The sequence below is a fragment of the Nyctibius grandis genome, chromosome 15 (genome assembly GCF_013368605.1).
Source record: "Nyctibius grandis isolate bNycGra1 chromosome 15, bNycGra1.pri, whole genome shotgun sequence".
NCBI classification, from domain to species: Eukaryota; Metazoa; Chordata; class Aves; order Nyctibiiformes; family Nyctibiidae; genus Nyctibius; species Nyctibius grandis.
Window position 1 is genome coordinate 5,715,133 of NC_090672.1, and position 27,624 is coordinate 5,742,756.

At 48.1% G+C, this 27,624-nt stretch overlaps 1 protein-coding gene across 4 annotated transcripts; it reads left to right on the forward strand.

Moving 5' to 3' along the window:
- Nucleotides 1–728: 728 nt before the first annotated feature.
- Nucleotides 729–27,072, forward strand: PRPSAP1 (phosphoribosyl pyrophosphate synthetase associated protein 1). 4 transcript variants are annotated; one of them, XM_068413279.1, is made up of 11 exons: nt 729–853; nt 1,601–1,712; nt 10,484–10,536; nt 12,149–12,215; nt 16,110–16,282; nt 16,698–16,813; nt 17,652–17,707; nt 18,228–18,373; nt 24,663–24,733; nt 25,424–25,570; nt 25,704–27,072. In XM_068413279.1, exons 2-11 carry the CDS (start codon nt 1,630–1,632, stop codon nt 25,860–25,862), a joined length of 1,071 nt encoding a protein of 356 aa, XP_068269380.1. In that variant the 5' UTR covers nt 729–853; nt 1,601–1,629; the 3' UTR covers nt 25,863–27,072. The 4 variants fall into 4 exon arrangements, with proteins under 4 accessions (XP_068269380.1, XP_068269377.1, XP_068269378.1 ...); XM_068413276.1 differs by having other exon boundaries at nt 752–853; nt 1,447–1,712; XM_068413277.1 differs by lacking the exon at nt 729–853 and adding an exon at nt 969–1,033.
- The last annotated feature ends 552 nt before the right edge of the window (nt 27,073–27,624 follow it).

Here is a 27,624-nt window from a genome sequence, read left to right on the forward strand (position 1 = left end):
GACCTCGCAGAGCCTGCTAGTGAGTGTTCCCTTGGGGAAATGGTGCAGAGACCAGGTTTAGCTCCAGCAGCACCTCCTCAGGGCTGCCACCACGGCACGGGGCTGCTGAGGGGAGCCCCAGGCCCAGAGTGCAGCCTAGCTCCTCTGTGGGGCTGGGGCCTGGCTGGCAGAACCCCTCTGTGGGGCTCCGGGAGGGCTCAGGCTTAAGCTTTACAGGGCGGGAGGCCCCGGGCCTGAACCCGGGGGTGGCCGCCCGCCCCACAGCCCCCTCCTCCCCAGCGGGTTCAGGCCCTAGGCCTCCCGCCCCGCCTGCCATAGAGTAAGGCTAGAGCGCCGCCGCGGCGCTTCCGTCCGAGCCGCCGCCATCTTAGGGGCGGGCAGTGACGCCGCCGCCATCTTAGGGGCGGGCAGTGACGCCGCCGCCATCTTAGGGGCGGGCAGTGACGCCGCCGCCATCTTAGGGGCGGGCAGTGACGCCGCCGCCATCTTAGGGGCGGGCAGTGACGCCGCCGCCATCTTAGGGGCGGGCAGTGACGCCGCCGCCATCTTAGGGGCGGGCAGTGACGCCGCCGCCATCTTAGGGGCGGGCAGTGACGCCGCCGCCATCTTAGGGGCGGGCAGTGACGCCGCCGCCATCTTAGGGGCGGGCAGTGACGCCGCCGCCATCTTAGGGGCGGGCAGTGACGCCGCCGCCATCTTAGGGGCGGGCAGTGACGCCGCCGCATTAAGGTCGCGCCTCAGCACCGCCGGGAGGGAGGGGCAGGCGGCCGCGTTGTCAACAGCGCTGGGGGTACACACCCGCCCCGCACCCCGAGGAGGGAGAGTTTAGGCCGTTCTCAAGCCTCCTCTTCAGGTACCGGCGGTGTTCGGGCAGTAGCTGATAACCCTTCTCCTGCTGCGAGGGGAGAGCGCGGTGGCTGTGCCCTCACCTAAGATGGCAACCGGGGGCGGTCTCTCCCTCCCACCCCGCCCGGAGAAGATGGCCGCCGAGGGGAGCGGCGCTCTAGGCGGGTGGCGGGACTCGCTTGGCTGGGTGAGGGGAGCGGGAGGGGACCCCCCCCCTCCTCCGGCCTTGTAGGGACCCCCCGCCCCACCACAGGGACCCCCCACCAACCTTTGCTGCCTCACAGAAACCCCCTAGACACCCCCCCCGCTTCCAACCTTCCCGCGACCCCCCCCCCCATCAGCTCACCCCCACCTTCCCCAGCCAAGGGAACCCCTCTCTGCCTTGCTAACACCCCCCCCTCATTTTGGGGGTCTTCCCTTCCCTGGTGCACGAGGTGCCTCTGGGTGAGCGTGGGGTGGGTTTGGGTTGGGGTTACCCGAGGCCTGGCTCCTGGGATTGAGGGGTGCTCTGCAGGCAGTGCGCTGCCCCCCAAGGCTGCTGCTGCTCCATTTTATTTTAATAGTCCTATTTTCCACTCCCCCTTTTACACTTTGCCGCAGGAGTGGACCAGCAAGACCATAGGTAGCGGAAGGCTTCCCCTCCTCCTCCCCTTCCTCCCCACCCCTTAAGGGGCGGTGATCGTGGCGGAGAGGAAGAAAAGGATGCCACGGAAGCTGTTGTTGCCTTATAAATCTGTTTTTTCTCACTTTCGAGCTCCCCGGGGGTTGCATGACTCTTTGGCGATGAACGCAGCCAGAAGTGGCTACCGGGTCTTCTCGGCCAACTCCACGGCAGCCTGCACCGAGCTGGCGAAGAGGATCACGGAGTAAGTTCCCTCCCTTTCAAGTTTCTTTCCCCCCCTCCCAAAGCTCCTCCGAGCAGGCAGGCTTTCTTCAAAGAGGCTGGAGAGGCTCTTGGCGTCCTCCCGCCTTCCCCAAGCCAAGGGTGAAGTTGCTGTGAACACCTTTGCTGCAGAGGTTTTGCACTGAGAGTGCTCAGCAGCTCTGCCCTTCTCCTCCTCGGTGCCGGCTCATCTCTCCCGATAACTCAACCCAGTGACAAAAATGGACCGGCTGCTTTCTGCCTCTTGCACCTCTGATATCCAATTCAATGCTGGAAAGGCCGGGTTGCAGCAACGACTGTTGCTTTTGGGGAGGGAGAAGGTGGAACTTGGCCGAACAAACCTCAGGAAGCGTTTTAACTGGTTTGGGAGACGCTCAAAACTTTCTCCCCTGGTTTTCGTGGGGACGGGCCGGCACCTTGTGTGCTTATCAGCTTCATTGCTTGGGCGTGGGGAGTGTTGCCTGTGTGGACTTCAGTGCAACACCAGCAGTTGCACTAATCAAAGTGGACTAGTGAATCTGTATTTTGGTGGGGTAGGAGAGGTGGGCAGCACCTGCTAACAAAAGAGAGTTTAGGGATACAAGTATGTGTCCCCTTTTTTTTTCCCAGCCCCTCAATTTGGGCAGTTTGACCTTGGCTTGGCAGGGATGGATGCGCAGGGTCCTGCTGAAGGAGGTGTGTAGCAGTGGGCTCCAAAATGGGGCTCCTGCTGCACAGAGGAGCACTGAGTTTACGCTGATACTTGATCTTTTGTTTTGAATTAGTTTGGTTCAAAGCAGGGCGCTCCCATCCGAAGGGACTTTTCTAAGAGACAGGCATCTGTGTATTGGGGAGCTGTCATCCTAAAGCAGGATTTGGATTTCCTTTCTGTCTCTTCTCAGCTACAGTTCATAGGAAGCTGCTCCCAAAATCGAGGGGGCTCAGTGCTTGTTTGCCTCTGCAGCAGACAGCATCTTTGCTACCCGTTAGGCAGCTGCCAGCCTGTGCCTGTCTCCAAGGGCATGTGTGAGTTGGAAACATTAGTAAATACAGATGTGCTGCCACCTTAAACTGCAAGAACATTTTGTTATTCATTCAGCTTGATAAACAGTGTGTTCAGTCCTTAGCGCAGATTATCTCCACGAAGCTGACTTGGCTGTTTGGCTGGGATCGCTGGTGTTGATGGGATGCATGTTGGATAAGACTGATGGACTTCTATGGGTGTGAGGTGGAGAGGGAAATACTTGTGTTTGGAAGTGGAAAGTTCTTTTTTTTTTTTTTTTGTTCATGTATTTTTGCTATATCTGGTGAGTTTCGTGTCACTTTACTGATACAACTCTGAAAATAAAGTCTCTCTATATAAAGAAGTAAGTTTTGCTGCAACAGATGGTATGTGGTTTTACAAGGCTTGTCCCGTTGCGTCAACACAGACCATAACTGAAGTCCCCTGAGGATAAGCTCCAAGTTCTCAGGACTGAAAGAGCAAATGGGCAATCTTTATTTTCTGTTCTTTGTCTTAAAAATAACTCACTTTTTTTTTAAGAGGTAATGAGAAGAAACACAGCGCAGGCTTCCCCAGGCTGTGTCACACACAGCTGGCTGTGTGACCTGCTGCTGTAACCTTCTGCAGGGTTCCCAGTGATGCTCTGAGGCTGAACGACAGCAGGATCCAGAGAGTGACCTCCTGGCTGTCCTTCACGATGTAAAGTTTTAGTAGAGGCAATGTCAGCTTTTTGCCTTGGCTCTAATGTCAGCGAGGAAGTTGGGTGCTCCGGTGGTGGTATGAGCACAAGCGTGTGATACACAGCTACTGCTTAAACTGCAACTTAAGGACATGTAGCTTTACCGTGTGTAAAATGGGAGTAGTGAGCACTCTGAAATGGAAAGGTGTGAAGCCTTATATGCGGATGAGGTTTTGTTGGAGGGAGGTGCAGAATCTGGAACCATGAACAGTACGGGTTTGCCCACAGTAAAAAGTCTCCCAAAAATAAAGGTTATTTTCAGCATCTTGTGCGGCGGTTTTGCACTGCCTTCCCTTAGGAGCTCAGGGGCTGTTTCAACCCGTTTGTAACACATCCCTTGTTTTTTCAGGTTGCAAAAGCTGCGTGACTGCCGGCTTTCCCACTGTGTCTCATCCCAGCCCCTACTTTGCTGGGGAGGTCAGTTGCGCCTTTTAATAGAGTTGGAGCAGTCTTATAAGGGTGAGTCTGTCCTCTAATATTGTGCGTTCTTTTTAAAGTTTTTTTATGACCTTTAGTATAAGTAGTAAAAGAACTTTAAAACAACACGCAATATTAGGAGTAGGGCCCCTTGAGACACTTGTCCGTCTAGACTCTGTCGCTCTTTGCCTGTAGGTATGATGTTAAAATTAGGGAGTCCCGGCTTATCCTTTTTTAAAATCTCGAGCCTGGGAGGAGCAGTGTGACATAAACCAGGCATCTGAAAGCTGTTCAATCTCCTCGCTCTGTTTAATGCGAAGCTTCCCGAGTTGCTTTCGATTCAGGCTCTGAGCGTGGCATTCTGGCACGCTTCCCATCTTCACAATTTCCCATTATGTTTTCTTGTCTGATTATAGGATGGGTGACAAATGGTTAGTCTACCTTTCATTTTGGGTTTTCAGAGCTTTTGTTGATGTTAGTGTCTGCCAGGGAGAGGAGATGGTGCTGGCTTATGAGGACCAAATACCTTGTGAAACTTTAAATAACAAAGATGCTTCTTAGATTCAGGACCACTGAAACATAAATAAAACCATGTGTTTACTTGTATCTTATAAATTGAGAAAGGTAATTTTTTTTTTTAATTCTTTCCCAGATGGAAAGAAAACTCCTGCTGTAATTAGGACACTTGGCACCTGATTACAAGCTGTATTTGCAGGGCAGGAAGATAATTTCAGTGACCAGTGCTGATCCCTAATGGGCTTGGTGTGCTGCTGGGGGGAGGGAGGTCTAGCAAGTCTTTTTAATCTCTGAAGCCTTAACAGATGCATTTAGATCTCCCTCTGACTGCATTGTTCGGCAGAGAGGGTACAAATATGACATTCTGCTGCCCGTTTGTGTGCTTGGGTTGGAGGGAATTGCTGGTTGAAGCTTGTTAATGCCTCCCCAGTGCTCCTGCAGGTCTGTGTTATGTGGGACGTGACACTATCGTAAACTCATTGCAGACTGTGGATGGGAGTATTCTAGATATTCATTAGGTTTGCAGCTCGGAAAATGCTGGTGATCTAAAGATAAAAGCAATGTTGTGAGCCTAAACAACGTGGAGTAATGAGGAAAAGATGGAGCCTTGTGTTCTGGTCGCTGGTTGAAGGAAGCTGGGTACACAACACTGACACCAGGGTGGTGTTTTCTGTGAATGAGCGTGAGATGAGCCCTGCTTTTGGAAGAGACAGCATGTTAGGAGGGCTTGCAGCAACCTCCCTCAGCTGAAGGAGAATTTCTGATGGGATGGAGGAGAAGTAATGTCAGCCCTTCCTCATTAGGTCATCTTGCCAGCATGTGAGAGGATGGCACAGGGGAGTCAGGTCACAGTAACCTTGTGATGCTGCTCTCCCCCATCTCCAAACCCTGTTCTTGGCTTCTGGGAAAAGCTCTTGTGTGGTGCTATGGGAGGAGAGGAGGTGACACCAACTCTTTACCATCTCAGAAGACGCAGCACTGTGGCAGGAGGCTAACACATATTACAGGGTGAAACTGCATCAAAAGATTTTGGAAAGGGAGAAGAATAACCAGCTAAAAAGTAGTGTAGTTGGAGAGGGTTACAGGCAGGGGATGGTGCTGGAGTAGGGTGAGCGTGGAGCAGTTGGGCTTTGAGATTTTCTGTGCAGCTTAGATGGAGCATGTAACGTGGCTGAGCAGATTGGCTTTGTGTGGTGGCTTTCTGTGCTGGCCAGTGCCAGGTTTAGGGGAAGTTCCTTCATGAGGTGCAGACTGGTAGGACTAGAGGAAAATCTGCTTGGTGTTTGCTGGTAGTTCAGCTGCACGGCTTTGGCATGGCTGGAAGAAATGATGCAAGTGCTGGATGGCTCTGGGTACAAGTGGCAGGTGAGCAGCGGGGACTATTCTTCAAGTATCCAGTCGTGCCGGGTGGATGGAGAGAGGTAAAGGAGAGCTCAGACAGTTAGAAGGATATTTGAACAAGGATATTGCCTTGTATCCAGGAAGCTGCTGTTCTCATTCCCTTTTCTGACTCATTCTTGAAGTGGGAGATGAGGAAATACACTGTGGAGCTGCCACTGTGCTAGGTGAACCCGTTGTCTGATCTTTATTTAAAGATTTGCTTGAGTTTGAAAAGCAATTCAAAGTCAGGCCGTGGCTTGCTTTGGCCACTGTCAGGCATGGAGCAGATCCTCTGCTGTCAGCTCCAGCTCTGTCTGGAGTCTGCAGCCGTTTGTGCCATCTGGAGGTGAGGGGAGAGTTGGGTATTTGCAGAGCTGAGACCAGTGAAAGTGTTTGTAATGAAGAGGATATTGCCAAAATAAAATCATATCATAGTCAAGGGCTTTGTCTGCACATGGATTTCTCTTCAAACAATGTTTGCACTGCGAGCTGGCTGGAAGCTTCCTTCGGAGGTAACTTCACAAATGTCTGTTAGGTGCTTGTCATAGAGTGGGAGAAGGAAACACAGTCTGGTCTGAGAGCCCTTCCCAGCGGTACTGAAACATGCTTTGATGGCATGAAACAGTGCAAGTGAACTTGCTGCTTTAATTTTGATCCAGCTAAATGTCAAGTCTCTCTTAACTGCCTGTCCTGCGTCTCAAGAGCCTGGTACAGTGGGTTTTGACAGTCTTCAGAGGAGTATTTTAAAGTACAGTCTAATACAACCTCATGGCGTTTTCTAAAATACTGCGATGTGTCACTTCATCGTTAAACTATGGGTTACTTGTGGGCTGTTCACATTTAGGCTGTGAGTTTGAGACAGATTTTATGAACCCTCTTGTATCCACAGCTTAATATCCTCTTGGCATGTGTTGAGACTGCAGAAAGTTACGTCATCTTACCTGGGCAACATTTACAGAAAGGGATGTTCCAGATCAATATAATTTTTTACTGGCCAATTGCTCTGAGTAGGATTTTTAAAGCCATAAAGAGAATTTTTCTCTTAGATGCTATCAGATCCTAGAGGAGTCGGTTTAGTGATGGAGCTGGTGTGAGGATGGCAGAGCAGAGTGAGGAGCAGGGCTTTCCCCATCAGGAGCAGTGAGTGGTCACACAGGGAAAGCTTACACTGAGATGGTGTTAAAAACTTTAAAAGCTGGGAGCAGCCTGGAGTGGTAATACTTTGATCCCACTGTGCCCAGCTCTCTGCACGGAGCTTGGCAGGACTGTATGTGCACAGCTTTTTTAACAGATCCCAGCTCTGAAGACTGCTGCTTTGGAAAACAAACAACGCCAAAGTGAGGTTCTGTCTCGGATGGAGCAGGGAGCTTCCAGAAGTGAACTCCTGCTCTGACGTCTGCTCGGCGCTGGTTAACAAGTGAGATGTCTGCAAATACTGTAAAATCAGCCTGACCCTTCTCCAGTCTTAACCAGTATCAGCAAAAGCCCCATCCTCCCTTTCGCACCACACAGTAGGGCTTTTGTCGATGGAGCCCATTTGGCTTGGAGCTGTGATTTAGCTACAAGACCTAAAGTGGTATCTTTGCTGGAAGAAGCTGTATCTCTCTGCGGGGATGTGTGCTCTGAGCTACCTGTGGTGGCAGCCTTTTCTTTCCCAGTGTAGATCTGCCCGTGTCTGCGGACAAGTGATGCAGTGATGGTGATAGCCCCCGTTCATATGGTTGTGCTGTTAGGCCTGAAGCCCAATGCAAACAGACTTCTTCTTGTCGGTTTAATTCCTCTATTGCCTAAAGCAACGACTGATTGGGAGCTTCTGCAGGGAGAGGAGTTAGAAAGAAAAGGGCTGGGGATGGAGGGGAAAAGGGGAGAGGGGATGGGAAGGGGGAATTTATCTTTAAATTCTGTTACAAATGGTTGCTCCCAGGCCGTGTGCTGGCTAAGGCCCTGCTCTGCCCTTGACTTGGGTCCAAATCTCCCTTTTGACACAAATCCTGTGGAATTCGATGTTTTACAACAGGAGCTGCACAAACAGTCCTCTCTCTAATAGCCTTGACTAAACCAAGGTTTTATCAGGCTCCTTCACTGGCTGAAGTCTCGGCTTACGCAAAGCCTTCCGAAGGGGGTTTAGGGGAAGGTGTGCCCCTCGGGTAAACATACCTGAACTGCTTTGGCGGAGCTGCCTGTCGGTCCATCTGCCATGCCTACAGCTCGCAGGGCTGCAGAGCACTGCAGGCGGGGTCGATGTACGACTTTTATGGGCAGTTCTATCTTGTGTCCTTCCCGTTGCCGCCCCTCTGATTTACTTGCAGTCAACACTTGGAGCAGAGATGGGGTTTATTGTCTGACCAGAGCAGTCTACTACTGTGCATTCCTTTAAGTGGGCAGCTGCTTACTTACTGTCTCTTCTGCACCAATGTTGGACAGGCTGAGCTGTTGAGTGTCCCTCTTTCCATCAGGGAGCAAACTTGCCTTTCTGATTTCTTGTTTCAGCAACACAGAAGCTGCATTGCTGCTGTACTATCTGAATAGGGGAGCGCTGGGCTCTGATTTCTTCTTGCCAGCTACATCCTCGCAGAGCATCACAAACCTCCACTGTGTTTGTTTGCCACTGCTTAGCATTGAAAGTGCCACCTTTCAGGGGGTGTTTTACTGAGATGTGTCTGGCTGGACTGTTCCTGAATCTTTCCTTCCTGCCATGAGATGCAGGGTTGACTAAGGGCACTTGCACAGCATCATTAATGGAGGGGTTTTTTTTCTAGTAGGGAGGTAGGAACGTGCTGTCTGCAGTGAAGTCAGGGCGCACGTGCCTCCAAAGGGAGCTTGCAAGACTTGCCATGTGGTTGTGGAGGAACAAGTGTGAGTCATTAAACATTTACCCCCACACACTGGTTTGTTGTGTGTGTGTGTGTTTGATTCTTGAGCTTGTTTTGACTTGGATGCCTTGGCAGCGATTAGGCCAAAGCTTAGTGGTTGCAGATGCCCGACTGTTACCAGAATGACAGCGGGATCCCCATGAGTGACAGCAAGTGCTCGATGGATCCCATCTGCAAAACTCACCTTACTGTGCGTCCGTCCCTGGGGTCCCCGGGCATGCCTTTGTCCAGCCGCCAGCTCTTTTGTGAAGGTACTGGAGGTACCGAGGGCGCCTTTGTATCACAGCTGCGAGTTTTAACTCATCAGGGCTGATGAGAGACGCTGAGTTAGAGGTTTGGGTGGCTTGCCTGCTCTGGACTGCACGGTCCCCAGGTGATGCTGCAGTCGGTAGCCGAGCCAGGCTGGTTACAATCTCGCACGTACGGTTCTCAGTGTGGGAGTTTACTCACCAGCCCCAGCCACGGCAAAACGTGCTGCCAGACACACCATCAGGAATGTGTGTGTGCCAAACACATGCTTTGTAGCCAGCTAAGCAAATAGATCACATTGCATTTGAGTATCTGTTATCGCAGCTGTCCAGGGCACAATCTCCAGGCCAACTTCTAGCTGAGACCTCCAGCTTGTGGGCTGATAGCTGAGACCAGCTGTTGCTGGTGGGCCAGTAGCATGCTGGTGTCGGGCTGTCTTGCTCATTGACTTCTGAAAAAGCGAATCTTTGTGACAGTCTGTGGCTAAGGAGATGGAGAGAGACCAACCACTGAAGGCAGTAGACCAGGGGAAAGCCAGCAACAGATGTGGACTCTTTATTTAGGGTTAGTCCCCATTCACAGAACTTTGGCATGTGTCCTGGTAAATAGATGTGCAGAGAGGAAACTCCTGCCGTAATCAACGTGTTGAACAAAGGTATTTTTCAGGCATAAACTTTTTCCTAATCCAGCATGTGGGCATGGTCACCGCGCAGACCCTAGAAGAGAGGAGGGACTTGCCCTGTGCTCCAGCCAGTGGAATTGCAGCAACACGCCTATCCCAGGCATCTCGCTGGTGAGGGGTCTGTCAGCTGAGGCTCACAGTTAAAGCACATGTGCCTCTAAATACTTACTAATGGATTACTTGTCAGTACAGTTAAATACAGAAGTGTCACCTGAGGGAATAGTCTGCCTGTTAGAGCCTTTTAAAATGCTCCTCAAAATTAATCTTTCTTATTATTTAGAAATTAAAATAGAAATTTTTAATAGAAATTAAAATAGAAATTAATTTTTTTTAAAAAAAAGGGGGGGCAAGTGTAGTCTTTGTTGTGATGAATGTTGTAGATTTGACATTTGAGAAGAGGAAGGAGTAATTTCAAAAAATCAGAAAGCTTTTTTTTTTTTGAAGTTAAAATCTCTTCAATCAGCTGAGTCATTTCAGAAGGAAGGTTTGGGGCAGGGGGGAATATGTGGGAGTCAAAAAAAAAAAAAGTGATTCAGTTGCCATTAATCAAGTCTGAGTAAATCATTGATGGTTCGTTCCACAGCAGATCTGCCTAAGATGGCATTGCGTGGGCTAGCAAAGTGTCCTTTGCCATCAGGAGACGTGGCCTCTGGTCGGTCGTACAACGACTGGCTCTTTGAGTATGGCATCAACCCGCTGCAGAGCAGCGTGCCCCAGGGCCCTACCCAGGGACGCGAAGGGAAGGAGACCCCGGGGAAGGGGAGGACGTGTAGTTCTGCAGCCTGGCTGGCGCACTCAGCCCCCTGTTAGGCAATGCTGTGTTTTGTTGGTGTGTAATGTTTGGTCCAGTCTCTGCTTTGGATCACGAACTGTTGGGTTCCTCCATTTTTAATTTCCTTTTTTTTTTTCTCTCCAGGCGTCTCGGTGCAGAGCTGGGGAAATCTGTGGTGTACCAGGAAACCAATGGAGGTAAGAGAAATCTTTACTATTTGCAAGTTTTGAGGTAATCTTAGAAATACTGGGTAACTCCACTGGCCAAACCTGGCTAATAAGTGCAGTGATTCAGCTGTGATGTTACTGCTGGTCCTGACCTTGGACAAAGCAATTAAACGTGTTCATTGTTTTCCCCTGTTATCTTGTTTGTCTGCCCATCAGCTAACTCTGTAAAGGAGAGTCCTACCTCAGGTGTTAGCTGCTACAAAGTCTTACATGCTCATGAGTTTAGCAAAGCACCTCCCAGGTTTCAAAGTAATGGCCTGCTTTCTAAGTGTCTGCCTTGCAAACTTTTGCGTTATTCCCTTCTTCCAGCCCTCCCCTGCCACCGGCAGTTTACAGCTGCCCTGGCGAGGACCTGTCCCCTTGCTTTAAGGAGTATGAATTCGGGCTGTGCTGGGGAGCGTGCCCCTTGGAGCTTGCTTTTAACTCATTTAAATGTAGCAAGGATCTGTTTTCCGATGCTGGGCTAAAACACAAGGATATTGGCCAACAGAGTTCAGTGGCTAAGAGTCATTTGCTGTTTCAAGACCTCAGTTACCTTATTTGCAAGAGAGACTAGAACCAGAGAGCTGGTAGAGGTGAGAGGAAGGGATGGAAATGGTTCTGGCTCAGTATGAGGGTTTATGATAAGCAGGCCTTATGGTGTGTAAGCTGCCGTGGTTATGGTTGGGTTGTGCTAGTGAGAGTTCGCTGCCCTTTGGGGTTAGTTTTAAATCAGGTTGCTTGCTACAAGGTCTGAAGTTGTTCCTTATCACTGCACAGCAAATCAGTCTGCTTTCAGCAGGGTCCCTTAAGGTTGCTGCCAGTGCCCAGGTGGTTAGACCTTGATTTCGGTAGCTGGGTAGATATTTCTCTCCTTTTGCTTATCCCTGCCCTCTAGTTCGTGACTGTGTGGGAAAGCAGTGGCTGAGACAGGCACCTTCGGACACCTGGTATCATGGCTTTGGCTTTGCAGAGCTGCTTGGGGGCTCGGCTTTTGTGTTTGAGGCTGGGACTGTAGGAATTGTGTTCAGCAGAGACCTGGGTTTCCAGCTCGTGTCAGTGTTGAAATGTCTTGACCTTGATAATGAAACTGGGGAGTTCTCCCTCTGAACTCTGTGCTGCTGGTGTTGCCTTGGGCTATCCAGTGTCTACAGAGCTGACCCCATAGTAAGCTCCAAAAGAGCCGAGTTACCTTCTTGGTAAGTACTAAAAGTTGTTCTGCTTTGGGTGGTTCATTTTTCACTAATGAATGTGGTATTGGCAGCTTTCAGCACTCAGCATGGAGAAGTGAAGAGGATCTCTCATTGAGAGTTAGGTAATTGTCTTCTATGTGTAAGAGAACAGCAATTCAGCCTGGCTTTGCATTGTAAATACAACTCCCTCACTGGTATGTCATGCCAGCTCTTTACTTCCCAGGACCAGCCTTTGGAAAATCCACTTGGCTCATCTGCGTGTGTGTAGTGGGTGTGTGTGCATGAAGGGTAAAGGAGCAAGTCCTCATCTGCCCTGACCAGTGGGCAAAGTTGCTGCTAAAACATGGTGTGCTATCGCTGTAAATCTGACACCTGGAAACAAAACTGACTGTGTTTTCAATCCTCTTCAGAAACAAGAGTTGAAATAAAAGAATCTGTCCGGGGACAGGATATCTTCATCATACAGACAATCCCCAGGTAAGGCACTTGTGGCTCAGTTATACAGCTGTGATATGCTTTGAATTTCTGGTTCAGCAGATTGTTCGATAGGCTTGCTCACCAACCAGTCTCTTTCCAGTGTTGTCATTGCTTTGACTTATGTTTAAGACACTACATAGTGTTAAGCTGTTACAATTCCCAGAGGATCTCTTGCGCCACAGCAAACTGAGAAGCTTCCCATCAAATAGCTTAAGTGTGTCACTTGAGGCAAGAACAAGTATGACAAATGGCTTCAAGTGAAACACCCCTGGGCTGTGTGTTGGTGTCCTTGCAGGCTCAGTTGCTCCGTGATTTCTGACTGGCGTTGCCATTCCAGGACGTGTGATTTCCTCTGCCTTCCAATTACCAAGCAGCAGAGCCAGCAACAAACAGCAGCTATTGGTTTCATTACAGGCTGGATTACTCTTCCTCTGTCACTGCAGTGATGTAATACTCAGCTCAGGTGGAAGCCCACAGCTTCCCTCCTGTACTCTTATAGTTCTTAATGATGTTGAGTCCTTTCTTAAGTGGGCCTATTTGGTTTTTATTTTGGGCTGTTCTAGCCTTGGAGTAAGAGGAAAAAGAAGTGCTGCAAGTAACCAGGGACGTAGAAAAACAGCTGCTAACCCCAGGAACCTTGTTGCTTGCTGGCTGAGGAAGAGTATAGTGAGATAGCACTAGGAAGGTGGGAAGGAAGCCTAAATACAAATGATAACTGCAAAATGACCGACTATGAGTAGGGGAAATGCTGTTCTCAGAGATGAGGTATTGATAGGATGCCTTTTGCAAAATAAGAGTATTCCTGCTCTGATTGATAGCTTTTTCCAAGTTACCAAATTCTGCTCAGATTTTGGAGATCACAAGAACTAATAAGTACCAGAGCTCAAGCAGGTAGTAAAATACCCTTGAAACAGAATTTTTCCTTGCTTGCCAAAGAAATAGAGCCCAGTGAGAATTCAGGTTCATTTCCTCTTTGTAATGCTTGGCTTGTTGTTAAGTCAGTAGGACTACGAGATCAATTTGCTCACTTCTGGAGTTCCTCTTGCAGGCTGAGACATTTTCCTGGAGCTCCTCTCTCTCCAGAGAGATGCTTGAAGTGTTTCCTCCCTCGGGGAGCAACTAAATCTCCGACAGATGAAAATCCACTGATGCAGGATTACATTTCTGGTGAATAGTGCCATTCTCCTGTCTCTCATGAGAGAGTTCTCTGAAACAACTTGTAACTGAGAGCTGTGTAAACATGAAACAGATAAGGTGTTCAGAGAGAGACAACTCAGAGCATTAGGGACAGCAATAGTTTTGGGAGTGGAAACCTCCCCTGCTTTTAACTTATTGATCCCTTTTTTTTCCATAAACTGAATTCAGTGTCGTGGGCCAAGAAATGGGTCCTTTTTAGCCAAAATGTTCAAGGCCCTGCAGGTGAGGAGCCACTGTTGTGCAGCCAAGTCCTCTTTTATTCTTAGGATGCAGCTGTGCCTTGCTGCATTGCTTGAGAGGACAGGTTCAAGGGCATCTCAGTTTTGCAGTGGGTTTCAGGGAGCTTTTCAGGAGTGTAAAAACAACTGTGTTGAATAATCTAAGAATAGGCCTTCTGCACTCAGTAGTGGTTTGAAAAGCAAACAAGATACTAGGAGTTGATAGGAAAGGAGTAGAGAAGGAAACAACCTTGTTGTGCTGCAGTGTGAATTCACAGTCTGCGTCTTAAATGCGCAGAGAGAGAACAGAAAGACCTGAATATTTGATGCAAGCTCCCTGTCCAAAAAGCATATGGCAGAACTAAAAAAGTGACAAAGACTGGTATCGTCCAAGACTGCTGGTGTGTGGACTAGCATTTGTATGAGGGAAAACCAAATAGCTCGTGTTTAGACTGTAGAATAATGAAAGAGTTGGTGGTTTAGTGATACACCAAAAGCGAAAGGAGTCTTTTAGTGCTGAGTTTTGGTGCTGGTTGTTGTGAAGTCGGTGGGCAGCTTCACATAAGCCATTTGCTCAGCCCTGAGAACAGGGATCTCCAGGGATGGGAAGCAGCGAGGGAGGCTCTAGGCTGCTGGCGAGGGGTGGTAGGTAGGGCGTGGGGGATAGCTGGCTCTAAATGTCCTGGTAAGGAGCTGACAGTCCCCGTGTGTGGTCTTGGCTCAGGCTTTCCAGCAGTAACTGTGAGCACAGCTTCAAGGCAGGAGGCGGGGAGGGCAGCAAGGAGACTGGGATGCTCTCCTGGGTACCTGTTTGGGAGGTGCTGGGGCTGGGTTCCACTGCAGACATTATTTCCCCCCAGTTAGTCCCCACCCTGAGCCAGGCCCTTGGTTGGGGTCAGTGCCTCTTGCAGAGGAGCTGGTCAGTGTGAAGCATCCGGGAGGGTGCTCCTGTTCTCAACAAGACTCCGGCCTCTCCAGCCTTGGGCCCTGCCAGAGGGACAGATGCATCCACCTCTGCCTAGTGCCTATGCTGGCTGGTCTGCAGGAGCTTCCGGGAGTCCAGCGTGGGGTCCTGCTTGAATATTGAGAGAGGTGCTCCTCCTCAAGTAATTTGTCCACCGATACGGCTACCAGTGTCCCACAGCAGCATCAGTGCTGCTGGTGCCTTTTGAAATCAGTGGTAACCCTTTCTCCGAGAAGCAGGCTTGTTCTCTATCTGATCTCCATGTGAATATATATTTTTTTAAAGAGTAACTTGGAAAAATAATGAAAATACTGAATTTCTGGGATGAACTTCAAATAGGCTTAAACTTGGCCACTTTGTTTTTATACAACACTGATAGTAGCATCTTTTTCTCCTCTCGTGGCCCCACTGGCACAGCTAAAACACCAAAGGGAAGAAACAGTTCTTTGTTTGCTCGTTGTCCTACATGGCAGGGGGCTGTGTTTTATGTAATTCTTGGCTGGGTGCTTCCGAGCTAACAAAGCTTTCTTGTGTGTAAATGACATGGTGCGCGAGGACTGGCGGGGCCAGCGGGAGAGCAGAGACTCAGCTCACAAATGAAGAGGCACAAACGAAGGTTAATTTCTGAAGGAAGGGGGAGCGATGGAGGAATGGTTAGAGGTTTGTCACGGGTCACACACAAATAGAGGCTCAGGAAATGCTCAGAGTCTCTGAGCATTTGGGGAAGCCGTCCCCAGTGGTCCGGAGGAAAACGGGTCCTTGAGCAATGTCTGGGTGGCGTTCGTGCCAGTCATCATGGTGAAGCTGACTGAAAATGGGGTTTTATGTGTATTCCTTGCCCTGGTCTACAGATATGTTCTGCCTATGTTGCTTTTTTGTTTTGTGTTTTTTGGTTTGGTTTTTTTTTTTTTTCTTTCAAGAAACAGTCATTTAGCATTTACAGTGCTGTTGTTCCTTGCATCTCTAGATAGTGTGGAGATGGTGACCTTTGCCTAAGTGATGTGTCTGGGCTTTATACTGCTCCAAAATGCAGTATTTCTTAAGGCAGGAAAAATACCCTGCCTTACATTGTTAAAAATAAAAATACCCTAATAAATCCAGTGTGGATGAAGCTGTGTTGACTGCATGTGTGCTGCTTCTTTCAAAGACTATTTATTTCAAAATACACTGTGTGAAGTCACATTTGTTCCAACAGAAATGAAAAAATGCCTTTTTTTTTTGTTGTGGTGATGGAAGAAAATCATCATCTACCTCACGTTAGAATACAAAATCAAATTCCAGCCCACAGCTCTTGAGTGGTGGAGTCACGTCCTGTACATCTAACAGCTGATGGTAACCTGTTGTCGCGTGATGGAAAGAGCTGTACAATTACAATCTGGGTTTTGCATACATTAGCATAAGATGTAGTGCAACTTGCGTGGAAGTTTGGTGTGGAGAGGTATTGGGTATAAAAGGAAAAGGAGTTGCACTGGGAAAACACCTACTAATATTTGGAATGGTTTTCAAATCTCCTAGAGATGTGAACACTGCTGTCATGGAGCTGCTGATAATGGCGTACGCACTGAAGACTTCCTGTGCCAGGAACATCATTGGGGTCATCCCTTACTTCCCCTACAGCAAACAGAGCAAAATGAGGAAGAGGGGCTCTATAGTCTGCAAGCTGCTGGCTTCGATGCTGGCCAAGGCAGGTGAGCATTGCAGGGAGCAGCAGCACAGCAGGCTTGGACACGGCAGTGCATCCATCTGCTGGGCATCCCAGAGGGTGTCTGTCCTTCCGTTGGATGTGGGGCTGTGCTGCCGAGCCCTTGAGCCACTTTGAGGGATTTCATTTTCTTCAGCTTAATTTTATTTCTTTGTAAGTGGCCTGGAAGTGTCATGTTGAAATACAGTGTCAGCCTACTGCTGTGAGCTATTGCATGCCTGTTTCTTATTATGTCTTTGGAACCTTTTACGTTAGCCTGTTTATGCTTATTCTATCACATGGCATAATAGTCTGAGTAATAGCTAAAATAGTCTGGAAAATCGAGATATTTGAGGCACTCCAGCCGTATGGGAGTCATCTCAATGAATTGGGTTTGCTTGGTTTTTTTTTTTTCCCCTTAGGTTTAACACACATTATCACTATGGACCTTCATCAAAAGGAGATTCAAGGCTTCTTCAGCTTCCCAGTAGACAACCTGAGAGCATCCCCTTTCTTGCTTCAGTATATACAGGAAGAAGTGAGGTTACTCTAGTTCTATACATATAAACTTGTCTTAATTAGTCTTAATGTAATAGCAGCACTGGGATTCTGCTTATGCAGAGATTGTGTTGTCAGGCTAGGTCGATCGTTCTGTTTGTGAATTCTTTCTTAGGGGGTACCTATTGCATGATTCTTAGGAAAGTGGGAAAATGTTATGTTGTATGAATGTACCTGGATAGAAATAGAACTCGACCATAAGCAGGAGATGAGCTTGCTCTCTGAGTTCATGCCTTTTGAGAGATGCTATTTATGCTCCTGCCTCTAATCACCTTTTAAATCCCACTGAACTGTCTCCCATTGCCCTTTGTTCTGCAGTGGATGTCTGACTGCTCTGAATTATTGATAGACTTCGTCTTGGGCTGAGCGTAGGAGTGCTGAGCAGAGCGGGGCTGGGGGCAGGGCATGGAGGTTTTATTTTCCACACGCAAAAGATGACAATTTCTGCCCACACGATGAGAGAGCAAAGCTTCCTCATATGGGGAGTGTGTGTAGTGCCCCGTGTCTCAGACAGCTGCGCTCAGTGCCACCAACCAGGCCATAGCCTGTGGGCACTGGTAGGGAAGGAGGCACGGAGCTGCAGTCATGTGCAGAGAAGGACCTGCAGTATTGCCTGTACTAAACTTATTTGTGTTGCATTTGGGGCAGAACACACAAATACTGGTGTTGAAAATGAGTGCAATTGCCTCTAGTTTTTTGCCACAGAATGAAGATTTGGGTCTGGGGAAGGAGAGTGGGCGTGATTATTCAGCCAAGTATCAAATCAGTTACTCGCTAGCAAGAAGATCTTTACTTAAATAACTTTTTATCACATCCAGATTCCAGACTACAGAAACGCAGTTATTGTAGCCAAATCTCCTGATGCAGCTAAAAGGTAAATAAATTCTTTACTAGCTGGTTAAAAGTGACTTGGAAGAGGTCTGGGCTGATGGGAAATACACCAGGAAAAATATGGATCAGCAGTCTGGTCCATATGGCCTTTGTGGCTGGAAGCTGGATAGGTGTCTGTAGTGGTGCAGGTGGGCAGCTGGATTTTGCATTCCCAGCCCTGTGGGAGTAAACTCTGGAGGTCTCTGCTGCTGCAGAGCTAGGTGGGTCACCTGGGGCTAGGACCAGACTTGCTGCATGAGTTTCAGCAGTGCTTGAGCACTTCAGAAAACATTTACTATATGGAGGAACATCAGGAGATTGCCTGTGGTGGAGCCAGGGAGTAGAGTGGGCTTTGGGATATTAGGGAAGAATCAAAAGTTGTTTTCAGTAAAGTTTCTTCTTGGGGAACAGCCACAGAGGTGCAGTCTTTGCTTGCTGTGTTGGGTCTGTAAGAGGCCTGCTGCACTGGGCTGTGAAATTTCATCATCCCAACATCTTCCTGACATGCTGTGGTTGTCCTGCAGGGCTCAGTCTTACGCTGAGAGGCTACGGCTGGGACTAGCAGTGATCCACGGAGAGGCTCAGTGTACGGAGCAGGACATGGATGATGGACGTCACTCCCCTCCGATGGTCAAAAATGCAACTGTGCATCCTGGACTGGAGCTGCCGTGTAAGATTAAACTCCTCTGCTTATCTTTGGGCAAAAGAAGAAAAGTTTGGTGGGAAATAGCTGTTGGTTTAGCTGTGTAGATGTAACCAACCTAATGGCAGTTGGACCAGTGGAATTTTTCTCATGGAAAAGTTTATATCAGCAAGTTGTAGGAGAAGGTACAGGGGAAGGTTTTTGGCCATGAAGAGCATCAGTGTTGTTCCCCTTGGCTGTGCCCACTCAACAGTGTCAGACTGACAAACCTCTGACAAAAGTGGTGCTTTTACAGTGCTCAGCAGCAAAACTCGTTGAGCTAATGAAACAGAAAAGAAATGCAAAAGTGTAACTAGTGTGGGAACTGCCACTGAGACAGGCTGCTGTCCCCAGCGTGGAGGGGAGGGCTGGCCTTTGTCTTCCCCTCTTACTGCAGCTGTTGTTACTGCTGGAAATTTTCTTCATCTTGGCAGCCAGGTGATTGTGTTCTAGTGTCTGTTTTGACAAGGTTTCGAGGTTTGTGTGGCTAGTGTGAATAGGTTCTCTGAGAGCATTGCTGAGCTGCTTTGCTTGCTCTTGCCATCAATTGATAAGTTGCTGATTTGGGAGCACAAAGCAAAGAAAAAAGGAGGAAACCTATATTTTGGGAAATGCCATCCTCAGGATTGCTTGTATTCCTGCAACAGCAGCAGTCAAGCAACAACAGTACAATCAAAATCCAGCTCCCTTTTGGGAGCATTTTAGCTTTCTAGGTCGATGGTGGTAGAACAGACATTGAGTGCAGCGAGTTTGGCTGAGAACTGACAGTGGGAAAGGATGCATGCTGCTGTATGTGGTAAAGAGCTATCCATCATGCAGCCAAACTTAATTATACTGGCCAGGGCTACTGATAAGCATCTCCTCTTCTCTTTTGAAGTTTAGGGAGAACATCCAACCAGTCTGTAGGCAAGTAAGACTGCAGGCATTTTACATTACCCCAGTTATAGCTCACCATAATACAATCAGTTAAACAATGCTTATGTTGCTGGTGAAACTCCTCTTGGGCCTTGGGAGACAGGTGGGGTTTGGCAATCAAGTTTGGGACTTCATCTTGATTGTCCCCCTTCTGGTGAGGGGATCTTTTTCATGCGCTTCCAACAAAACAGGAATTTGCATGGTTACTCTTGGCCTTTTCCTTCCCCTCCTGCTCTGAAAACTATGCTGTCCTCCAAAATATCACCTGCTGACATTTGTGTGCTACCAGGGCATTGATGTGCCTGTATTTTTATTTCCAACTGCGTCACTTCAGGGAAGCTCAACTGTAGGAACTTGAGCTGCTGGGGAGCCCCATAAAAGGCAGCTCATACAGAAATGTGCCCTTGTCCAATTTAGTTATGATTCCAGTGGAAAAATGTTTTCAGCCCCAGCTACCCAAACATGAACTAATTTGCTGTGTATCACCCCTTTCTTATTTTATCTTCTGCAGAAACGCAGCACTTCACTAATGACCTTACGTTCCTGCATGCCTAAGGCACAAATGTAAAACAAGCTGTGGCTTGGTAGCTGTCTGTCAGGGGTGAGATGTGGGGTGGATTATGGGGTGAGCTTGTTCAGAACTCTCAGTAGAAAGTTGCTTTTCTCTCCAGTTTTCTAATCTTAATAGATACCTGGTTTTGAGTGAGCTGGGCTCTGTTACTGGAGGTGCAGAATACTGAGGTAATACCTGTCTAAAAGCAGTCTGTAAGCTTCTGGTGCATCCTGGTTGTGTCGCAGCCTCTGTCACGGATCCACTGTCTGCCAGACAGAAGTGAAAACACGGCTAGGGTTAGGGATAGCAATGCTGTGAGTCTGTACTTACCCTCTCTGCTACACCTCCTTTCTCTGCTACACCTCCTTTCTCTGCTACACCTCCTTTCTCTGCTACACCTCCTTTCTCTGCTACACCTCCTTTCTCTGCTACACCTCCTTTCTCTGCTACACCTCCTTTCTCTGCTACACCTCCTTTCTCTGCTACACCTCCTTTCTCTGCTACACCTCCTTTCTCTGCTACACCTCCTTTCTCTGCTACACCTCCTTTCTTGTCCAATTCAGTCATTTGAAAAGTGTCTTCCCACCTCAAGCGGCACATCAAACAAACCCTTGATCAGATCAGATTACCAGCAATCCCAGTGGTGTAAGGTCTGATGGCAGAGCGAAGCAGGGTTCAGCTGTGTTCCTGTATTGTTGTTTGTGAAAGGTAGGACACATGCTACTTGCCCAGAGCTGTATGCTTCCTAACACCAAAACTGGCCAGAAAAACCTCTGGTTGTCGAAACAGAACCAGTGTCCAAGTCTGCCTGGCTCAGATACCACAAACCTCGGTCTGGGCAGTTAGCAGGTGGGGGTGCTCCTCAGGGGTGGCTGAGTCTAACTGGATCATCCTGCTCTGGGCTACAACCAGATGGGTGTGGAGCATCCTATCCTCCCTCTCTAGACTCTGCAGTTCAGGGTCCCCAGCAGCTGTGTTACAGCCAGAAGAGAGGTGAAACCCGTGACTGGGAGCAACCCCAGAGCCCTACAGTGATGACTTATGGTTTATATGATTCTTGATGGGCTTCCTAGTGAATTGGCTGGGCTCCTGCATCCTGGCATGCACTTTTCTCCCTCTTCTAGTAGAGATCATGTGCCTTTAATTAACAAGTGTTAAGCAGCATAATGGTTTATTTATTGTCCTGAGAGCGTGGCCTGATGTGATACTCTGATCTGGTGGCATATGGAGCTGTAACAGAAAAATGCCAAAGGTGCTTCCAATTGCACTTCTTAAAGTGCTGCACTAAAGTGGCAGCAACAGCCCATGTCACTCAAAACCCAGAAATCGGAGCCTTTGAGGCAGGACATCAGTCTGAGGTTGTTCTCTTTGATTGTGTGCTCTTTGTGTCTCAAAGCTTGCAGCTGGCTTGGAGCTGTACTTTAACAAATGCGTGCGGACTCTTTGCATGTTTCCTCATCCTTGAGAAAAGGAGTGGAGCACCATCTGTTAAATCATTTCAGTGCCTTTGAAAAATCAGTACTTTCTACAGATAGCTAATGGTCTGCTTCACATTCAGAGCCCAGCAAAGTGCCACAAAGTAACAGAGTTTGGGTGAAAAACTGGAGGGACCGTAGGTCTGTTCCTACTTCCCTCCCCCCCGTCTCTTTCCTGTGTTTAGGCTGGGCCCAGGGATGTTAGCTGTCCTTCCAGGTTTCTCTTCACAAATCAGTTCATTCTTGAGCAGGCTTTTGCTCATAGACTCTGTTGTAAATATAACGTTATTTTACTCGGTGATTATCACTTCAGTGCACAGTGTCAGCTCCAAACAGGATTTGTTATAGCATTCCTTAACCCATTTTTGACCACTTAATTAAAGCAATAGGTTTATGTGCCTGGGAATGCTGTTTCTTTGTGCCAGTGATCATCTGGCCTTCAACACGTGGTACTTTGGCGTACATTACTCACATCAGAATGAAGGTGCAGGTTAGAGTGTTTGGTTGATGAACTTATTTCCCCATCACCCCTCAGTGTTCTTTGGTGTTCTTGTTTTATAAAAATGGTGGTTGTTTTTTTTTCCCCTCTTTATTTTCCCCTCCAGAAGCTACAGATATCACAACCATCTTTTCTTACTCTCCAGAAAAAAACAGCAACTCTTCTAATGTAAACTCATACATAATCCAAGGGGTTGCACCAGGCAGAAATACGGCTGTGGCTTACTGCTGCTGCCCTCTTTTGTCTACATACAAACAAAGGTTTTGTCTGGGACAAAAATGTTCTTTATTATTTGACTCATTTTTCAAGTCACCTTCTTGTAGCAGTTCTGACTTGCCCATCTTGATACGTCCAAAGATTTTGAAGAAAGAGAAACTGGCCACAATAACCCTTGCATAAGCTCTCGTCGTGTTGGAGCAATCAAAGCTCTCTTGCAATTTGATGTGGTTGTGGGTAGATCTCTGGCTTGCAATTTTTTTCTTTTCTTTGCAGAGGAGATTGAACAAGAAAAAGGGAGAACATCTCTTTAGGATCCGGGTAGGTCAACATGTTGCCTACCATACTTTAAAAACAAAGCAAACCTGAAATACAGCACTTAAAAACAGCCAAGAGATGCCAAGCACTGCTAATGTTGCTAGCTGCTGTATTAGCCTTTGAGCATAGCAAGGAACGTGTCTCCTTTGTGGAACAGGAGGTTAATGTTTTGCTGAAACTTCCCGTGTTTGTCAGTAAAATAGTGCTGAATTTCACCTTCCTAAGGTCTGTTCACCATTGCTTAGAAAAGAGTTTTCCCTAGCCTAGCTGTTGTAAAAAGAAATCCGTACTCATCTGTGGATGCACACGAAGGACAGGATGGCAGCCAGATGTAATCCTTTTAGTATTTCACATCTCCCACCAGCATTTTTGTTACTGTCCAAACTAGACAATAAACTAATAAGTAACCTAAGCAAGTAGGTAGTGCCTGTAATTGGAATTTATCGTCTGCTTATTTCTTGTGACGCTTAATCCTAGTTCATAACAAATACTCTTCCTTCTCCTAAGAATATTTTCCCTTAAGGGTTTAGACATGACTTTGCATTTTGATAGGAGACTCAGAAATAGCAATGCAAGTGAGGCTGGGGAATCCGCACTCCAAAGAGCAATTAACTCTGAAGTCCAAGGTAGCTGTGAGTTTGGCTGCAAAACCTAGCAATGAGTAATGTAACTTGGGTCAAAACAGAACTGTTGGACGCCTTTTATAGAATTTTTGTAGGCTTATGGAAAACCAGTCTGTGAGGTAGGTCATGTGTGTGAAGAACAGCTCTACAGATGAATCTTTGAAGCTGTGGTCCTCATAATTGCTTCCATCGCCATCCCTCAGTCTGACTCGTTCACCCAGCTGTGCTTGCACTCAAGAGCGTTCCCAGGCACTGATGAGCTGTGGGAATAGTACAGGATCAGCCTGCTGTGCAGGTTGGGGAGTTTCATGTAGGACTTTTTTTGACCCAGGAGGACAGAAATCAATGTTCAGACAGGCGCTTTGATGGGCAATGGCTCGTGTTCTCGTGCTGCTCAAGTATTACATTGAAGTAGGTTATCTTAAAGGAGAAAAATCTTACTATCTAGGGTGTCCAAAACTCCTCAGCACTTGAGGAGCGTCTGTGGCCAGAATCCTGGCAAGCCCTGAGCTTACGAAGAGAAGGGGTACAAAGTGCCTCGGTAGGACACTTTGCTGCTCTCCCTGTAGAAAGTGTAAAATCTGGGGGGGTGCAGGTGGGCCAGGTAAGTGTTACAAAACGCTGGATGTTCCTCTTTGCTTCAGTGGTTACATCAGCCCAGATTATCACCTGATGACACATGCATGCCCACCACCGTGGCCTTTCCATGATGGGAGTTTTTATACTGCATTCACTGTATAAACCAGCACCCTCGGGCAAGTGAGAGGTTTGGCTTACGGACAGCAAGTGTCTGGCTGGTATCAGAGGCTGATTGCTGTTTGGTGCGAGTCTGAAGACTGTGTTACATCTGGACATCTCCGTGCATCCTAGTCCATATCTCTGTTAGTTTTTATACTGCTGTGGAATTTTTCAGGATAAAGGATAAAGCCTGTTACACATGTAGTTTTTGCCTGAACCATGTCAGTGCAAGAATAGAGTCAGGAGGGAGTGGAACCTTAATTCCTAGTGCATCTCTTCACCATGTGTCAGGTAGCACAGCTCATCAATGTATCCTTTGGCTTCCAATTGCTGGTTGCACTGGGCTTGTAGAACTTGAGTTTCAACTGGATTTTGTACTGCTCTTTCTGTTAATATACTTGTAAAAAAAAATCAGCAAAAGTTGCTTCTGCAAACTTCTTTAAGCTTTTTTTTTTGCCTGAGCAGGTGTTAAACAGGTGTAAAATTACACCTTGTTAAAGCATATGCCCTTTGAGAGGTGTTGCTCCAAGAAGCCCATTTGTTGTTCCCAATCATGAGATACCCCTTTTCTTCGAGCCCTGTTATGGAGCACAAAGAAAATCGCTGACATTTCCCATAAACTAGGTGCTGCTTTGTAGCTCTCCTTGCACAGGGATCTGTTTGATATTTGGATTCGCTTACTGTCTCCAAGGTCAGTACGAGGTCCCCACAGAAACTGAGAGTTTCATCTTTATGCAGCAGTGCTGATCATTTAAGCAGAACGATGGTTAAACCAGTGGTCACCCACTGAGATGGGTGTTAGGATAATGTCAAGCACACATCTGTATCTGTGCACCAAGAGGAGACACAGGGAAGGGCTGGGCCTCTTGTGTGGTGGGGCTGTGGTGGTTTGACTCAAGGCTGACTGACATGGGCTTTTTTTTTTTTTCTTCTTCTTTAGTGATGATGGCCAAGGAGAAACCACCAATAACTGTGGTTGGAGATGTTGGAGGAAGAATTGCCATCATTGTGGTATGAGTGTGATGGAGAGGAGCAGGGAGGTGGCTTCCGCCCAGTATCTTTACTTGAGCTACTTTATCTCAGAGGGCAGGAGGGTCTGCTCGTGTAGGGGTTGGGAACAAGGTTGTTAACGACCACTTTCTCCAGTTTTGCTGGTGGCTTTGGTTATTTCAGCTTTCTATTGAAAACTCTTTGTGGTTCAGCGCTTTAAGTGCTGAAATCTCTTTGCTCCCTTGAATCTACAAATGTCGGATGTCTACAAGCACCCAACAAACCCAGGACGTGCAGAGCTATCTCCTGAAGCATTTAAAAACCCCCAACCAACCAAAGCACCTTGCTGAGCTTCTCATACTTGCTGTGCTGCAGTGTAAGTCGTCAACATGCAGCTACAATTGCCATGAAGAAAAACACTGTGCTGAAGATAAGCTCGGTTTGTGTGCGTGCATGTGCGGGGACTCTTTTGTTTCCAAGACACAATGCTTGTTTTGCACACTAGCAAAAGGGTCCCTAAGTGAGGAAAATGCTGTCCACAGATGTAAGTCGTGCCCATGGCTGTTCTTGCATCTCAATAGCAGCTGAAGTAGCCAGGGATTATTTCTTTCGGCTGTGTGCACGGCCAAAGTTGCAGTAACCTGCAGATTCCCTCCTGCCCTGCAGGCACGGTAAACTTCTGGGTTTGATGTGATATCTGTTTCTTCTCAGGATGACATCATCGATGATGTGGAAAGCTTCGTAGCTGCTGCAGAGATCCTGAAAGAGCGCGGAGCGTACAAGATTTTTGTGATGGCTACTCATGGGCTTCTGTCAGCAGATGCCCCCCGTCTCATAGAGGAATCCTCCATTGATGAGGTGCGTCTGCTTTATGGACTGTGGAGGAAGGGCTGGCTCTGATGGCTGGGTTGATTGAAGGCACCAAAACCACCAACTGATGTTCTTCTATCAGTGGCACAGCTAATGGTCTTTTCTTTCTGGCACTCCGTAGGTGGTCGTAACCAACACGGTTCCTCACGAGGTGCAGAAGCTGCAGTGCCCCAAGATAAAGACTGTGGATATCAGTTTGATTCTCTCTGAAGCCATCCGACGAATCCACAATGGCGAGTCCATGGCCTATCTCTTCCGCAACATCACTGTCGATGACTAGACCTTGGCGCTGCCCCTGTCCTTGCTTCCACAAGAGAAGGAAATGTGCATGAAAAGGCAATCCCATAAATTGTAGGCATTAACACAACTGTTTATTCTTGTAGGAGCAGGGAGGTTTTCAGGGTCTTGAGCCATGAGATCTAATAGAAGAAAATCAACCTGACCAGCACTTTACAGGTGTAGAGAAGAGGCCACTGGCAATGGGGAGGATTACATTTTAAATGAAGAGAGATGGAGAAATGAGGTGCTGTTGAATTTTCAAGTTCCTTTAATATTTTTTTTTAGTGTGTTATCTCGTACCCCTCAGCAGGGAAAGAAAAGCACAAAAGACGTAGCTGTCAGCTGAGAAGGGCATAGAGAGTGCTCATTGCTGCACGCGGGCAGCGAGAGGAGACAGCCTTTGGGTTTCTGTTACTGACTGTGGCTCGCCTGAGAGCACAGAAGGGAGCGCTTCATTTGGGCAGCTGGGCAGGAGTGCCTGCTGCTGGCAGAGCTCATCAGCACAGCAGCTCCTTGCCAGTTGAGTGGCCTCTCATCTCTTGCACAGCATAGCAAGGACTTCCATCCAAATTAAGCTAGCAGAACATCCAGAAAGGGCAGCTTAGGGCAACCCATTCAGAGGGCTACTCACATCCTTGTGTTGGGGTGCTGGGAACAAGTTCCCATATGTCTCCCAGCAGGGCAAGGGGTGCTAGTTAATGTGCCGGCCTTTGCATTTTACGAGCCTTTGATCATTGTTGGTTTTCAGTGGCGAGGAACATGAGGGTCTAGGTCCTCACGTGAACACTTGTCTGCACTGCAAAAGCAGGTGCCATTTCTGGAGTTGCCAGGGGCTGATGAGTTGTGACGGTCTCGTGGGGAAGTGGAGCTGGAACAAGATCTGCCTCTAATGCAGCTGTGCTCTCCAAAGCACTGACACTGAACCTGCAATGAAAAGGATTGTTCGTTTTTGGTGCTTCCCATGAACGCTGTGCCCTCTGAACGGCTGCTGCCTCTGTGCCGTGGAGCTGCTCCTGTCACCAGGCTCACTCGGCAGCTCGCAGCCTTCCACAGGGAAGCAGGACTCACTGCTTGCTCCTCTCCTGAGTGACACTAATCCTTGGCCTGAGGGGACACTTGAGAAAGCTGCACAAGGTGTTTGTGAAGGGTTTTGTCTCCAGGATGAGATAAGTCCCTCGAGGCTGACAACCAGTACACTCCACTAAAACCTCTCCCACTTTCTAGCCTGCTGATGTGAGGAACAAATGCTGCTTGGAGGCAGTTGCTTCAGAAGAGCACTGCTGATGAGAGGTTGTCTCTAGCAGGCAGTTGGTTTAGTTTGGCTTATCCTTCAACTTCTGCCTACATCCTTCTCTTCCAGTCCAGCATCTAAAATGTGTAGGGTGCCAAAGGGCAGGTGCTGATTCTGTGAGCAGGACAAGCCTTGAACCCCCTGCAGATGAGTGTGCTGGTGCTACATTCAGGCTTGCTTTTATTGGGCTGTATTTGGGTAGAAACTGTGGAACCATGGTGTTGTGCTGGTGTCCCCTGGGTCATACTCAGGCCCACAGCCCAAGTTCTTCACAGCCTGAGTTAGCCCCAGGTTTCGCTTCAAACCTTACCCTGCCTAGAAGCAGTTGGCTAAACAGAAGCCAGGAAACGGTCGTGTCCCAAACCCCCTGACTGCTTCAGGAAGACTGGTCCCCTCTATTCGCTGAGTCCCCAAAGGTCGCAAGGAGAGGGTGGGTTGCGGACGCTGTACACTAAGACACAGCATCTGCTTG